Source organism: Gallus gallus, chromosome 3, assembly GCF_016699485.2.
Source record: "Gallus gallus isolate bGalGal1 chromosome 3, bGalGal1.mat.broiler.GRCg7b, whole genome shotgun sequence".
In the NCBI taxonomy this organism is placed as follows: domain Eukaryota; kingdom Metazoa; phylum Chordata; class Aves; order Galliformes; family Phasianidae; genus Gallus; species Gallus gallus.
Genome location: NC_052534.1, coordinates 71,412,221 through 71,425,794, shown reverse-complemented (window position 1 = coordinate 71,425,794; position 13,574 = coordinate 71,412,221). Strand labels below are relative to the sequence as shown.

Sequence of the window (13,574 nt, the reverse complement as noted above, 5' to 3'; positions counted from 1 at the left end):
CCTTGGTTTCCAAATCACAAATAGCCTCTACTTGCAGAGTGCTGTATACAGTGCAGAAGTCTATGGCATTGCCACGAGAAAAGTAAATCTAAACAGGGCAATGTTCAGTAAAGAACCCATCTCTCAACAGTAAGCAGAGGACTGTACTGACAGTAAAACTGTCACTAGCCAACAGCTCTTCACAACAGTATAGTGGTAAATAAAGACACAAAGGATGGTGAATTTCCCACATTAGACTCATTATCTCCCTAAAACCTACTCTCTCAGAAGTCCCATTTGCTTCTTTTCTCAACTTGATACAACACTGTTTGCCAAATTGGAGAAAAATGGATTTGATGGCTGAATCACTTGCTGGATAAGAAATTGGCTGGACAGCTGCACTCAGGGAGTTGCGGTCAGTAGCTCAGTGTCCAATTGGAGACAAGTGACAAGTGGTGTTCCTCAGCAATCAGTGCTGGGACCAGTGTTATTTAATACCTTTGTATGCAACATGGATGACAGTGGGATCAAGTGCACCCTCACTAAGTTTGTAGACAACATCAAGCTGAGTGGTGCATTTGACATGCTAGAGGGAAGGGATGCTATCTCCAGAGGGACCTGGGCAGGCTTGAGAGGCACACACATGCCAACCTCAGGAAGTTCAACGAGGCCAAGTGCAAGGTCCCACATGTGGGTCAGGGCAGCCCCAGGCATAGATAAAGGCTGGGCAGAGAATGGCTTGAGAGCAGCCCTGAGGAGAAGGATTTGGGATTGTCAGCTGACAAAAGACTCAGCATGAGCCAGCAATGTGCTCTTGCAGCCCAGAAGGCCAACTGCATCCTGGGTTGCACCAGGAGATGAGGGACCAGCAGGTCAAGGGAGGTGATTCTGCCCCTCTACTCTGCTCTCATGAGACTCAACCTGGAGTACTGCATCCAGTTCTGGAGGATGCCAAAACAAGAAGGACACGGAGCTGTTGGAGCAGGTCCAGAAGAGGGCCATGAAGATGATCAGAGGGCTGGAGCACCTCCCCTATGGGGACAAGCTGAGGGAGCTGGGGCTTTTCAGCCTGGAAAAGTCTCTGGGGGGACCACATAACAGCCTTGCAGTACCTGAAGAGGCCTTACAGAAAAGGTGGGGAGGGTCTTTTCATAAAGGCATGTAGTGACAGGAGAAGGAGAAATGGCTTTAAACTGGAAGAAGGTAGATTTAGACTAGATATTAGGAAGAAATTCTTTACTGTGAGAGTGGTGAGACAGTGGAACAGGTTGCCCAGCGAGGCTGTGGATGCCCCTGCCTGGAGGTGTTCAAGGCCAGGCTGGATGGGGCTTTGGAGCAACCTGGTCTAAAGGGAGGTGTCCCTACCTATAGCAGGAGGTTTAGAACTGGATGATCTTAAAGATCCCTTCCAACCCAAACCATTCTATGATTTGGTATTTCTTCAGTATCCCAGAAAAGATATTTCAAACAGTTGTGTTTTGGTGTTTGTTGGGTTTGTTTGTTCAATAGATTTGTTTGTTTCTAGAGAAGGAGGACAAAACACAGAAGAGAAAAACTTCATTCCTCACAAAGAATCCTCTACAACTTAGGGTGTCTGTCATAACAGATATTCTTAAATCAAAACAACCTAGAGTTCCACAGTTCAAACTAAAATAACAGCACTTTATCCATCAACTAAACAGACAAATGCCACTACTGTCTGCTATTAGTAAGGCCGAATCTTCCTAACGAGAGCCACCTCTTGCCAAAGTCCTTCTTTGAAGATCATGAGGCCCTTAACAAACAAGACTCATGCTTTGATGCTTCCTGATGTCAACTATCATATCTCATCCCAGTCATGGTAAGATTTTTTAATTAAAGAGTCCTTTCATTATCAAGTCAGAAACCTGGAGTCACAGAAATTACCATCTCAATGAAAGACAAACACCTTTATTTTGGAAAAACGTTGACTGTGTCTAACACAGCACGTACAGATGCATTAAACCAGGAGTCTTTAGCCTACCAATAGCAAAAGCTACAACATATGGAAACATTGCAAACGAGTAATGATGAACATGTAAAATCAATACATAAAGCCACTCCCAAGCTCCATATAAGAAAATGCTACATTTTATCTAGTTTTTGTAAATTTAGCAGTCCTGCAGATTTGATGTGTGAAACATATCCCATAAGATGCACTAAGTACACATAGTATAAATTAGGACTAAACACACAATTTTGCAAGTGCACAGTGGGCAACATTTCTGATGACAGGAGAGCACTTAAAGTAGTCATAGTCTTAATTACAGCAATATGAAAGATTATAAAAAATATCTGCAATATATTATGTTTTCCAGTTAATCTCATGCATTTACAGAACTATACATATAGCCAGTTAGGTAGATGATGTTTTAAAATAGAGAAAGGGGATGCATTTCAATTTAAGATAAAGATACTATGCGCATTGGCAAGGGACTCAGGAGTAGAAGCAGTTCCTGGCATTATAAAAACAGACTTTTCAAGACAGCTTCTCTTTAATTTGCTTCCTTCTGGATAGATTTCCGAAGGTTTTGATGTTTGGGGATGGATGTTGTTCTCATTTTGGTTTTTGCTATTCCAAGCCTGGTAGTACAGTGCTGGATGGAATTAACCTCAGTTTAATATTCTAAAGCAAAGTATCTAACCTGAGCTAAATCACAGCTCCCAGAGCCTCCTCAGGGAGCCCCAGGAAACGATTCATTTGACTTTACTCAAACATCTAAGGAGAAGAGTAATAGCTCTCTAGAGGTGCCCAGAGTCCTCACTTAAACCAGATGTCTAACTTTCAGAGAAATAGCACTTACTGAGATGAGCTCCACTCACTACGTACCATGATTGCTGGACATCGTATATCTGGAAAGGATGACGTGAGAGCCCTAAGAATTGGGCAACAGATACAATAAGCTTCCCCTATTTTTTTTTTTGTCTCAAATTTGGATCTCTAAATATGTGGGGATTAAAAGTTCCAAACTGCTGTGCAAAGTTGTTCTTCTACGTAAGTCCTGCGCACTAATGTACTTAATCAAGTGCATAATTTAAACATAAGCAGCTTCATCCATGTCCAGAAAGCTATTTAGTCTACCAAAACAATTCATGATTATGAATACAGGGAAGTACACCACTGAACTGGAAACATCACAATTTGGGAAGATGTTTTAAGTGGTAAAATTCCCATTAACATTAAACATGACCAGAATGAATGACTTACCTCCCTCTATGACAGCTCATGCCAACTTCATTCATACACTACAGCAAATTCCCCTTTAGTTTAAGAATGGGAGAACTTCACAGCACGTCACTTTTTTTTTCTTGAAGGTATTTTAGCAATGCATTTTTTAACATTCATTGCCAAAACACATCTTATACAATGATTAGGAATAATAGACAACATCAAAAGACGAGATTAAAAAAATGGAATATCCTTAAAAGCAGAATTGAGATAATGTGACTGAGGGATGGTTGACCGTCGCAGAAGACCACTCAATTCCAGAATAATTGGCATCATTCACTTTGGATTAAATGAAACTAAAACAAATTTCCCTCTATATGACCACTTCACATGGAGAGAGACCACAGTAGTTATCGGACTTTGCACTCACACTCTACTATACCTTGTAATATCTCTCACCTGTAGACAAACAAAAGGCACTTTGGCAAAGCAACATAGGAAATCCAGCACACCTGTACTGCCCAGGCCCCAGGCTTTTCCTGTTGCACAGATGGAGAGAAATGCAGTCCTCTCCATCAGTTGTAGAACAACATTTTAAAACACAGATGCTAGAAAAAACCTTCTGCTGTTATGTGTACTTCAGTAAAGTAACTCTTACATGAAAAAGGTTGAGATTTATACGTAAGTGTATATATAAATGTACATACATATGTGTGTACATATATACACACCTAAGTATAAACTAACAAAACCACAAAATACAGCGACTTACATTTGCTTCATTGTGACATAAGGAAGGTCTAAAAGTATCTCATTTTCTTATCTTGGAAATATCAGAAATATGAAGTCCAGTCTTTCCTTGCTTTGCTGGAAGACATCTTGGAGGTATAAAGCCATAGCTGAAAGAGCTTTTTACCCACTGATTGAAGGTTAAAGTGTACAATAATAGATGAAAGTCTTTCCCAATTATTTCTCAGCCATTTGAATTAATTACATTAGCAACAGCCAAGTTTTGAATAGCCCAAATAAAGAGTAGATTTCAATGTATCTTTCAAGTTACAGTGGAGAACTTCTGATAAAACCAGCTTCAAACAGAAGGCACAACAGAAAGAATAAAATCCCTTAGTATGAACAACTAAATGCCAATTTATACCTCCTTTATACCAACTAAAAAGCAACAGAGAATGAAATCCTTCACACATACGTGATTACAAAAACGCTTATTTGATTCACTGATGCTACGGCAATGACACTACACTATTTAGTTTACCAGTTTAAAGGCACAATGGATATCACTTCATCCGTATCCCATCCTATTTACAGTGGAAAACAAGACCTCTTAAGAAAAAAAAAAAAAGATAAACCCAGATGCACCCTGAGAAGTGACATTTTTCAACAAAAACATTTCTTTAAAAATACTGTTCTTTGTAAAGTCCCATTACCCGAGCCTGTATTATTCTACAGGTAGGACAGTAACCTTCAATATTAAGTTACAATGAAAAATATTACTTAAAGATAAAAAAAATATTAGAAGTTCCCAGAAAAGTAAATCAACCTAAACCTGATTGAAAGAAATGAGGTTTCACATAGAATCATGCCAAAGTTGACATCTGTCAGTGGGGAAAACAAAATCTGAGTTTAAAGTTCTCTGACAATGTCCAGGTTACTAAAAACAAACAAGCAAAAAAAAAAAAAAAAAAAGTGGAATGGATCTGGCTGGAAATCCCATAGTGCCATCTGTGCAGAGGAAAAAAATAAATCAAGAAGCCAACTGCGCATTGCCCTTCTTTGGATCGGGAATTCCCAAACGATTCAGTAACACTAAAAAAAAAATCAAAAGAGAAAGGTCTTTTTATAAAAATCAGGTATGTGTTTCTAGCTGTTCTGTGACACAGTTTGAAAAGTATTGGCACCGGCACAAGAGTTCAGAGCATTCATTCACGAGTCGCAGAGATTGTCAAATCTTCAACAATTTGCAGCAGTCCTCTACCACTGGATGGTTATTTACTGCATGAAGTGAAGTATTCTTTGCCAGTGGTCCTCAGTGCAATAACGTATTGTTATCATCTGCCAGATGAGTATTTTCCCTCTTCTTCCAGTAGGTAGCAAGTGCCACTGTGACAGTAACAGTGGAGCCAATATCAAATGACAAGCTGTATTTCATGGTCCGTATTCATCAATAATAGCTAAAAAGGTGTAAAAAAAAAAAAAAAAAAGACAACCTCAACTCCTGATGTATGCAGTAACGTATTCTAGCAGTGGTATTAAAGAGAAAAGCTTCATCTAAGGAAGTGCAAAAGGAAGAAACCCTGTAAATAGTTCATCAACGCAGTTTTCCTTCTTCAACATTTCAACAGTGCTGAAGAGAGAGAGAGAGCACGACAGTACTCAGAGCTCTCACCTCTTGGGAAAGAAGAAAGCACACAAAAGAACCCTAAATCCAATACCTTAGATTACTAAGTCACCAAAACGCATTGCTCTCCTTCCAAAACCACTGTATTTTCATTGCTGTTCTACTGAACAAAGATGCTTGTCCTTACTACTTGATAGATTTTATTCCTGTGCAAGGAATAAAATTTGCTAATGCATTAACCCAAGCACTATTTTTTACGTGCTGTCCAGGATAATTAGAGGTATACAAACCAACCACCTTGGCTGTGTAAAGAAAATTGGTCTGGAGTTTTCTACACATCAGTTGCGACACCGTGTACAGCTCAAACCTTATATCCAACACCAAGAAGCAGCTGGCAATTTTCTCTTTCATTTCTTCTATAAGTTCAGGTGGAAGGTTCTTGAATTTATCTGATGTGTCACTTAGGTTGGACTGTAAAACATCACTACATCTATTTCAGATAGAGGAAGGGATGAAAATCTATCAGATGCAGTTCACTGCCACACACACACAAAAAAAGAAAACCCGTCTTTCCAATGCATTCTTAATGAAGCTTATATGGTTTTTAAAACAGCTAATTGTAGGCCTGATCATAAGATGTTATGCTGCAGACCAAATTAAAATGCTACCGTACGTGTGCATGTATATCTATACATTTATATACACATACACACAAGTACACATCAATAAAAAAGGAAGCACCCATTTTTTTTTTCTTACTGGTAAATACTCAACATTTTCCTTTATCCAGATATTAACATAGCTTGTTGGGTATAACTCCCTACAGAGGGACATGTGAGACGTTTTTCATTTTCTTGCCGTTAAAGCCATATACATGGCCAGTATTTAAAAACATGCAGTGCCACCGATCAACAGAGTAAAACAATTATTAGGTACAATATCAGCTCCAAGAAATGCATAATATATTTAAATTCAAAATGTATTTTACCCATTTGTGCAGATAATTAATACAGTCCACTATTTCATAGGAACTCTTCTTAAAAAAAAATCAGCACAAATTCACAGGAAATAACTGTTAAAGGAATTCCATAGCAGCATATGTAGTGAGTCACTGGGTGAAACTCTTCTTTATGAACACATTGGGAAAGTTGGCATTCAGTTCTAGGACAACTCTGTTATCAATCTGTGAACAGAAGGACACATCGAGTAAAGAAAGATCTTTACAAGACTCCAGCAGTTTCCTTAAAGATGCCGGGCTTACCATCCTCGTCCCTGTTTGAAAACAAAAAAAAAAGAAAGAAAAAATGCAAAGTTAAAAAGAATAATATATTGCATGAAAAGAATGCCGGTAACACAAGGTTTATTTACGTTATTTCAATTAGATTTCAAATGAAAAACTTCTCAGTGGAGGTCTTTGTATACTTTTTGCCTTTAAGAAGCCTGCTGCATTTTCCTAACTCAGCTATTCAATCAGATCGTTTGCTTCTTAGAAGGAACTTTACAACTTGAAGAGAAATTTCTAAATACAGAAGCTGACCAAAGTATCCAAAGCCACAAGACCCAGTGACTAGATCCCAGGCTTTGGCTACAAGGAAAACACTACACTCATGTTCTCATGACCTTTCTGCTGGCTGCAATGACTGGCAAAACACACACTATTGTAGGCTCTTCCAATTCCAAATACATCAGCAAGGCTTCTAGGACTCTGGAGGGGCTATAGGTATTACACCCACATCACGCAGGAACAGTTCTCAAAAGGCTACCACTGTTTTCTTATGTCACTCTGAAAGTCATTCCTCCTATTTATTTCCATGGAAACTACAGCAGATACAATAACGCTACTTTTAGAAAATGAAAACAAAAAAGTTAGTCAGCAACAATGCATCCACATTGCATTTCAGCTGACTGAAATCTAGTCAGTACAGTCAATGCAGAACATGATTCAGCTGACAAGGCACTGTGGTATGACTCAGTTGCCTGAGATGAAGTGCCTGGTGCTCCCTTGGGATCCCTTAGGCCATGCAGACACCCACACAGACGTGGCAGACAGGACTGACAGGAGACCCACCTCACTGCAGGCATGTCCAACCCAAGGCCTGTGGGCTGTATGTTGCCTGGCACAGCTCACGCTGCAGCCCACCCCACTGCTGTCACACCATTGTGTTAGTGGCTCTTCCACACCAAGTGATTCAGCCTGGTTGCAGATGTGTACCCAAAGGAAAACTGATCATGTCTCTACTAGACCTTTATAAGACCAACCTTACCTGAGAAAGATACCCCTTGCTTCACAATCATATCTTATTCACATCAACACTTTTTGGCAGTACACGTATTTGTGAACAACTGCTGGCAAGGATGAAGCACCAGAGGTGTAACATTTCATCAAAAATCTCTGATGAACACCTTGAGAACTCCCTGAGGACTGCAGCACCTTCATCCAACCAGAATGATGCATTTGCTTCACAAAAACAAACACAAATAACCCACTAGTTTTATGTTCTTGTTGCTTTTTTACATTTTAATTAAAAAAATAAAAGTTTTGTTGCCTATTACATTAACTATATTATGTACTTTACTGGAGCCAGTGGTGCAATGGATAACACATCTGGCTATGGATAAGAAGACTGTAGGTTCGACTCCTGCCTAGCTTGTTCAATTTTCCCCAGCACAAGAAGGATACAGAGCTGCTGGAGCAGGCTAAGAAGATGATAAGAAGGCTGGAGCACATCTCTTATGAAGAAAGGCTGAGGGAGTTGGGCTTGTTTAGCTCAGAAAGGAAAAGGCTGTGGAGAGACTTAATAGCAGCCTTCCAGTACTTAAAGGGAGGTTATAAGCAGGACTTTTTACACTAACAGTGATAGGGCAAAGGGAATCTAAACTAAAAGAGGGGAAATTTAGGTTAGATGCTGGGAAATAATTCTTTACTCAGAGGATGGTGAGGTGATGGAACAGGTTTCTCAGAGAAGTTGTGGATGCCCCATCTCTGAAAGCATTCAAGGTCAGGTTGAATGGGACCCTAGGCAGCCTCATCCAGTGGTTGACAACCCTGCCCATGGGTGGGGGTTGGAACTAGATGCAATGTCCCTTCCAACCTAAGCCATTCTATTATTCTACAACATGCAGCCCAAGACAATTCCTCTTCACTTAATGCAGCTCAGGCAAGCCAGAAGGTTGGACCCACATGCCTTACTGGAGCAGCTGGTGGCCAGGCAAGTTATTCCAGAAAGTAAATCAAGCATGGATGTCTGCAGTGTGACACATCGCTCAATTTCCACTGACTCTAAAGAGCTTATGCATCCAGCAGGCCTGTAAACATCTATTGGTAAAGCACTGACATTTCACTCTTTCTAAGTCATTCATAAGCTTGATGAAACTCTTTCTTCCTCTTGCTTTATCATCTGGTTACTAAGTATTAGAGGACCATTTTGCTAATCTTCAGCCTTAAGTTCTCCAGCTTTAGATTTTTCTTTCTTAACCGCTTGTGCCTTACCAGCAAGTTCTGGTATGGCATTATTCACCCCTTAGCCTATATTGCTCATTAACAGGTGAGACAGCACCTATCATGTTATGGTTCCTTGGTGACCACAGCAGGGACTTAATTTCATTGTGCAAAGGGACAATGCATTCTCATCCTCTGCTGTCTCTCTCTTAAACCCCTTCTCTAAGACAGAAAACAGCCTGTTACAAAAACAGAACAGCCTTAGTCAAAAGTTCTGAAAACCCAATACTATCCAGATTGTATCAGTGCTTATCTTCACCACAAACTCCAAGAAATTCTAGGCTTGAAAGACCTAACAGGTGAAAGATCTCACCGGGATGGAGCTCTCCTTCACAACATCTTAACACCCTTCATGTCCAGTTGCACAACGTTTTAGCCCTTCATTTCTCCAGCGTTGAGGCTGATGTGACAAATCATACACCAGAAGATCAACAGCTTTGCTTGTGAGATCATTTAGAACGGCTGCATAAATAACAGTGCTAACAATTTATTACTGCTCAACATATTAATTTGTTCAAAAGCTTCCTGTATCAGCATTGCAGTTTAAGACAGCTTTCCAGGTTAATTTCCTGGAGAGAATGGATCTAAAGTTGCAGCCTACTTGAACCCCCTTGCAGCAAGCACTAATGGATCCAGATCACACATTGTTTATCTACCACTCTCAGTAATTCTCCTGTAAGCTTCTTCCAACATACCTGAAATACTGTTTTAGCACTACCGTTAGCCAGCAGCTTATTAATAGCCCATTTCTGCCTTAGTGTGATGCTGTTTCATCTTCCTATTTTCCTCCTTTGAACGGGACTCATTTCCAGAAAGATGACTGTTTCTAGTAGTCTCCTGTAGTTCTCTGTGTAAGCACGGGGGTCTCTAAATGTGGCTTTCACCTATCCTGTGGTAGAATCTTGGATTAGTTATTTAGGGACATTACTTGTAAACAATCTCTGTTATCATTTTACCAAATTTTACCTCATCTACAGGGAGGTAATTAAGGTGTATCATTATCGTGACTTCTAACTCTCTTACCATCCGATAATCACTGTCACCACAGTGGTCAGGTGGTTGATACAGCAGTCCTGTTGGCACACACACAAATTTCGTGCTATTTTTTAGTTATTTACTTCCCTTAATCATAATTGTATGAGTACCTTTGTCCTATCAGAAGGATCTGCTCTACCGTTTCAGCTAAAACTCTGGGAAAAAGTTATACTATCATCCTTCTACCAAGCCTGCAATTGCTACTCCATAAGCATCTTCATTTAAGACTAGTTTTGTTTGACCATCTCAGCTTTTAAGATTAAAAATCCAAATGCTTCTACAAAATGCCATATACAGATGCCTAGCCACTTTGTGTGTAGGAGGATCCTCTTCATTCCTTCCTATCTGAACTTTGACAGTTGCCCTATGGCTTAATTTAAGACTTTTAATGGATTTAGAACCAAATAGGTCATCCAAGTACAAGCTTTACTGCACCTCTTACTTTCTTCATCCCCAGACTTAAAATTTTACATTAGGAAAAACCTTTTCCGAAGCTAGAAAGGCCAGTAATCTGGTCAGTGTTTGGTCATTCACACCAGGGGATAAGCAAACATTATCCACAGACTTACTTTGTGTTATACATGGCAGAATTAATGAGACATGTTTCTCAAAAGCACATTCAAAATCATTTCGGAAGTATAATATGGCATATTTTTCCTTGCCTTTCAAAAACAACGTATGCTAGTTACCTACACTGCACATTTTCCTATAGTTTGGAGGCTTCTAGACCTTTGCTGTTTTACTACAATTTTTCCTACACTGCCCATTTCTTTGGGTAAATTCATAACCAGTGTACTAACATCTGCCTTTTTTTCTGTTGCTCAGTTTATACTCCAGAAAAAAAAATCCCTAATATCCTTTTCATAAAAGGCACTTTGAGTAATGGTTTATTTGCGAGAACAGTTATGTTTATTAGCTGTAAATGATTTCATTTATATGCATGATGCATCCAAATCCTCAAATTCTAGAGCAGCTGAGTGGATGATGACTACAGAAGTACCACATCCGGGAATCTGCCAGAGTTTGCCAGAAACTTCTGGGGCAAAAGGTACTGTTACACAAATGATAATTAAGAACAATATTCAAGTTAAAAAAAAAAAGGGCCTCCAGTAATTTCATTTAAAAATATACTAATGTGAATCTTTCAAAAGGGTGCACATGGAAAAAAAAAAAAAAGCTTTCAACTTTTACTGCAAAATACCACATAGATGTTGCTGGGCTAAAAAAAGGAGATCCCCCAGAAATAACTAGCACTATTCTCCCAGTCACTCTCACTTTTCTTCCCTAACCAACCAGATTAGCCTTTTATTCTTTACATTTTACTCGATTTATATATAGCACTCTAATTGTAAGTTTCAGTGTGGTGCACATGTATATGTTTGAATTGACTAGCTATGTGTTGATGCCCTCAAGAGAAAGGTGAAGATTTTGACAGCTGGCAAGGGGGCAGCTGGTTTTGCTGCTGCTCAGAAATGTGTAGGACGTGCTGGTATGTAGATAGTATACAAATTCTGCAGTAACAAGGATACCTACTTTTTATTACTCCTTGTGCAAGACAGAGACAGTTAAGACTTTTGGGAAATGAGGTTAATATGACATTGTTCATCCTTGATAGCAACTGGTACTTACAGCAACACAACTAAGCAGCTGATATGGCATACATCTAAAGCTACTGGCATTGCCAATTCAAGTGGTCACCTGTTTTGACATGAGGTTTCTGTTACAAGTTTTGTAACACTGGACAATGTACTGCCACACTATAAAAGTGTCAGATAATCACAGCTGGATCACTCTACATTCCTCAGGTGAACAAAAAGTAGGGGAAATAATTCCTGTATAGCCCACCAAGTCTATTAGTGGAAAAGATGCAGGCAGAGAAGTAGAAGATACTTGTAAATAGGCAGCTCAGTATGTAATGGGTAAAAGTAGTATCAGGACCAAGAAACACACTCATGCACTTAGTGACACACTTACATCATACTTCTTCTAAACTGTATTATAGATATAGTGGATATGAAACCAAATCATGACTTTAACAGAACTTCACTTTCTTAAGTATGCTTTACGCACAGTTTAAACAAAGCTACCCATCAAACAATGTTTTATGTGGGCCAATAATTTCACGCAGCTCTTGGAAACTGGCAACTTTCATCTTCTTTCATTGCGCTTCTTCAAGAAGAGGGGAATGGCCAAACAATAACAGAGTCACCGAGACAAGGACAGATGGGCAGCAAGCTGCAGGACCTACCACCTTACAATGGCATCCAGGGTACATGTAACTTTTTTTTTTCTAATACTTAAATGAAGAACAGTTCAACAAGCTTTCTTTCAGAGGCTTAGATTTCCTTCAGTCCTGAAAACAGTGGGAGTATAAATATTCTGTAACTGAACCAAGAATTTTTCCCTGCCATGTTTGTACGTTCTACCAGTTGCACAGAGAAACAAGCAAAGTATTGTCCACGCTGGTGACTATGATGCAAGGCGAGACATTTTGATCTCTACTTAGGTAAGTTCCTGTACACAGCAAAACAAAATCAAGCTTTTATGCAGTGTAGTTGAGACAAAGCAAGTTCCCTTGCTGCATGCACTGCTAACCTAGCACTAATACTTGTATGCCCTTAACAGAGTCATGTATAAGCCAGCCATTTCTTTACTTTGGAAATGACAAAGGATGCAGTAAGAGAATCTCCCTTTCATTCACATCATAGAGGAGACCCAACGTTCAAGGTTAATCTTGCAAAGCCAAGAACTGACCTCAAGCCTCTAATAGCTTCAGACCTGTTGTCATACCTCTTTAAAAGGAAAAAATCATATTAAGAATTTACAGTTTATAGTGGTAGGATGGTCCTACATCAGCAGCCAGAAGCCAGAACACGTAATGAGATTTATAATTTTCCTCAGTATTCTTGTGATGTAAGAGACCAGGTCTTGGGTTCATAAAACAGATTTCTGCATTTATGTTTGAATATCTGGCAATTCTACCTCCAGATGACCGAAGCAAGGTTGTGATTCTGCTCGACAACTCCTTCTTGGAACCACAGACTGTAATGTAATGGCTCTCATATTCAGAAGAAGACACGAAGAGTTTTTTTTACTGTTACCAAAATAGCTGGGTCACTCCTTCACATACATTGTATCACCTTCTACTGATTGTTTTATAGTAGAGAAAAAAAGTTGCATTCTGCTAAGTGTTCCTCTGAAGGAAGAAAGCAAATTATGACAGTAGACACTGAGATTGTTGGCAACAACTAGTAGATAATTCAACTGGATATCCTCTAGAGAGCACTCCACTGAACACAACATGCAGTTTTATCAGGGAAGGTTGACTACAAACCCACTTGACTCAGTAATACGGGTAGGCACCTAGGGAATGGAACAGAATTCCTCTCCGTGTTCACACATTTTTCTACAAAAACATCAATGAGATGTTAAACTGAATTCAAATGCGAATTCCATTGTTAAAGGAGAAGTGTGGCAAAAACCCTTCAGTGCTGGCAGAGAGGCAGCAGAGCTAGCAGACT

At 39.5% G+C, this 13,574-nt stretch overlaps 1 protein-coding gene across 6 annotated transcripts in view; it reads right to left on the bottom strand.

Moving 5' to 3' along the window:
• Window positions 1–1,888: 1,888 nt before the first annotated feature.
• The window catches only part of FBXL4 (F-box and leucine rich repeat protein 4), a 57,296-nt gene continuing 45,610 nt past the window's right edge, over window positions 1,889–13,574 (bottom strand). For 5 of the 6 annotated variants that reach the window (XM_025149048.3, XM_004940360.5, XM_015284670.4 and 2 more), the window contains exon 9: window positions 1,889–6,791. In XM_025149048.3, coding sequence (XP_025004816.1) covers window positions 6,628–6,791 — 164 coding nt within the window. In that variant the 3' untranslated portion in view covers window positions 1,889–6,627. Of the gene's footprint in view, window positions 6,792–9,713; window positions 9,908–13,574 lie in introns of all 6 variants that reach the window. The other variant, XR_006938995.1, reaches the window with a different exon arrangement.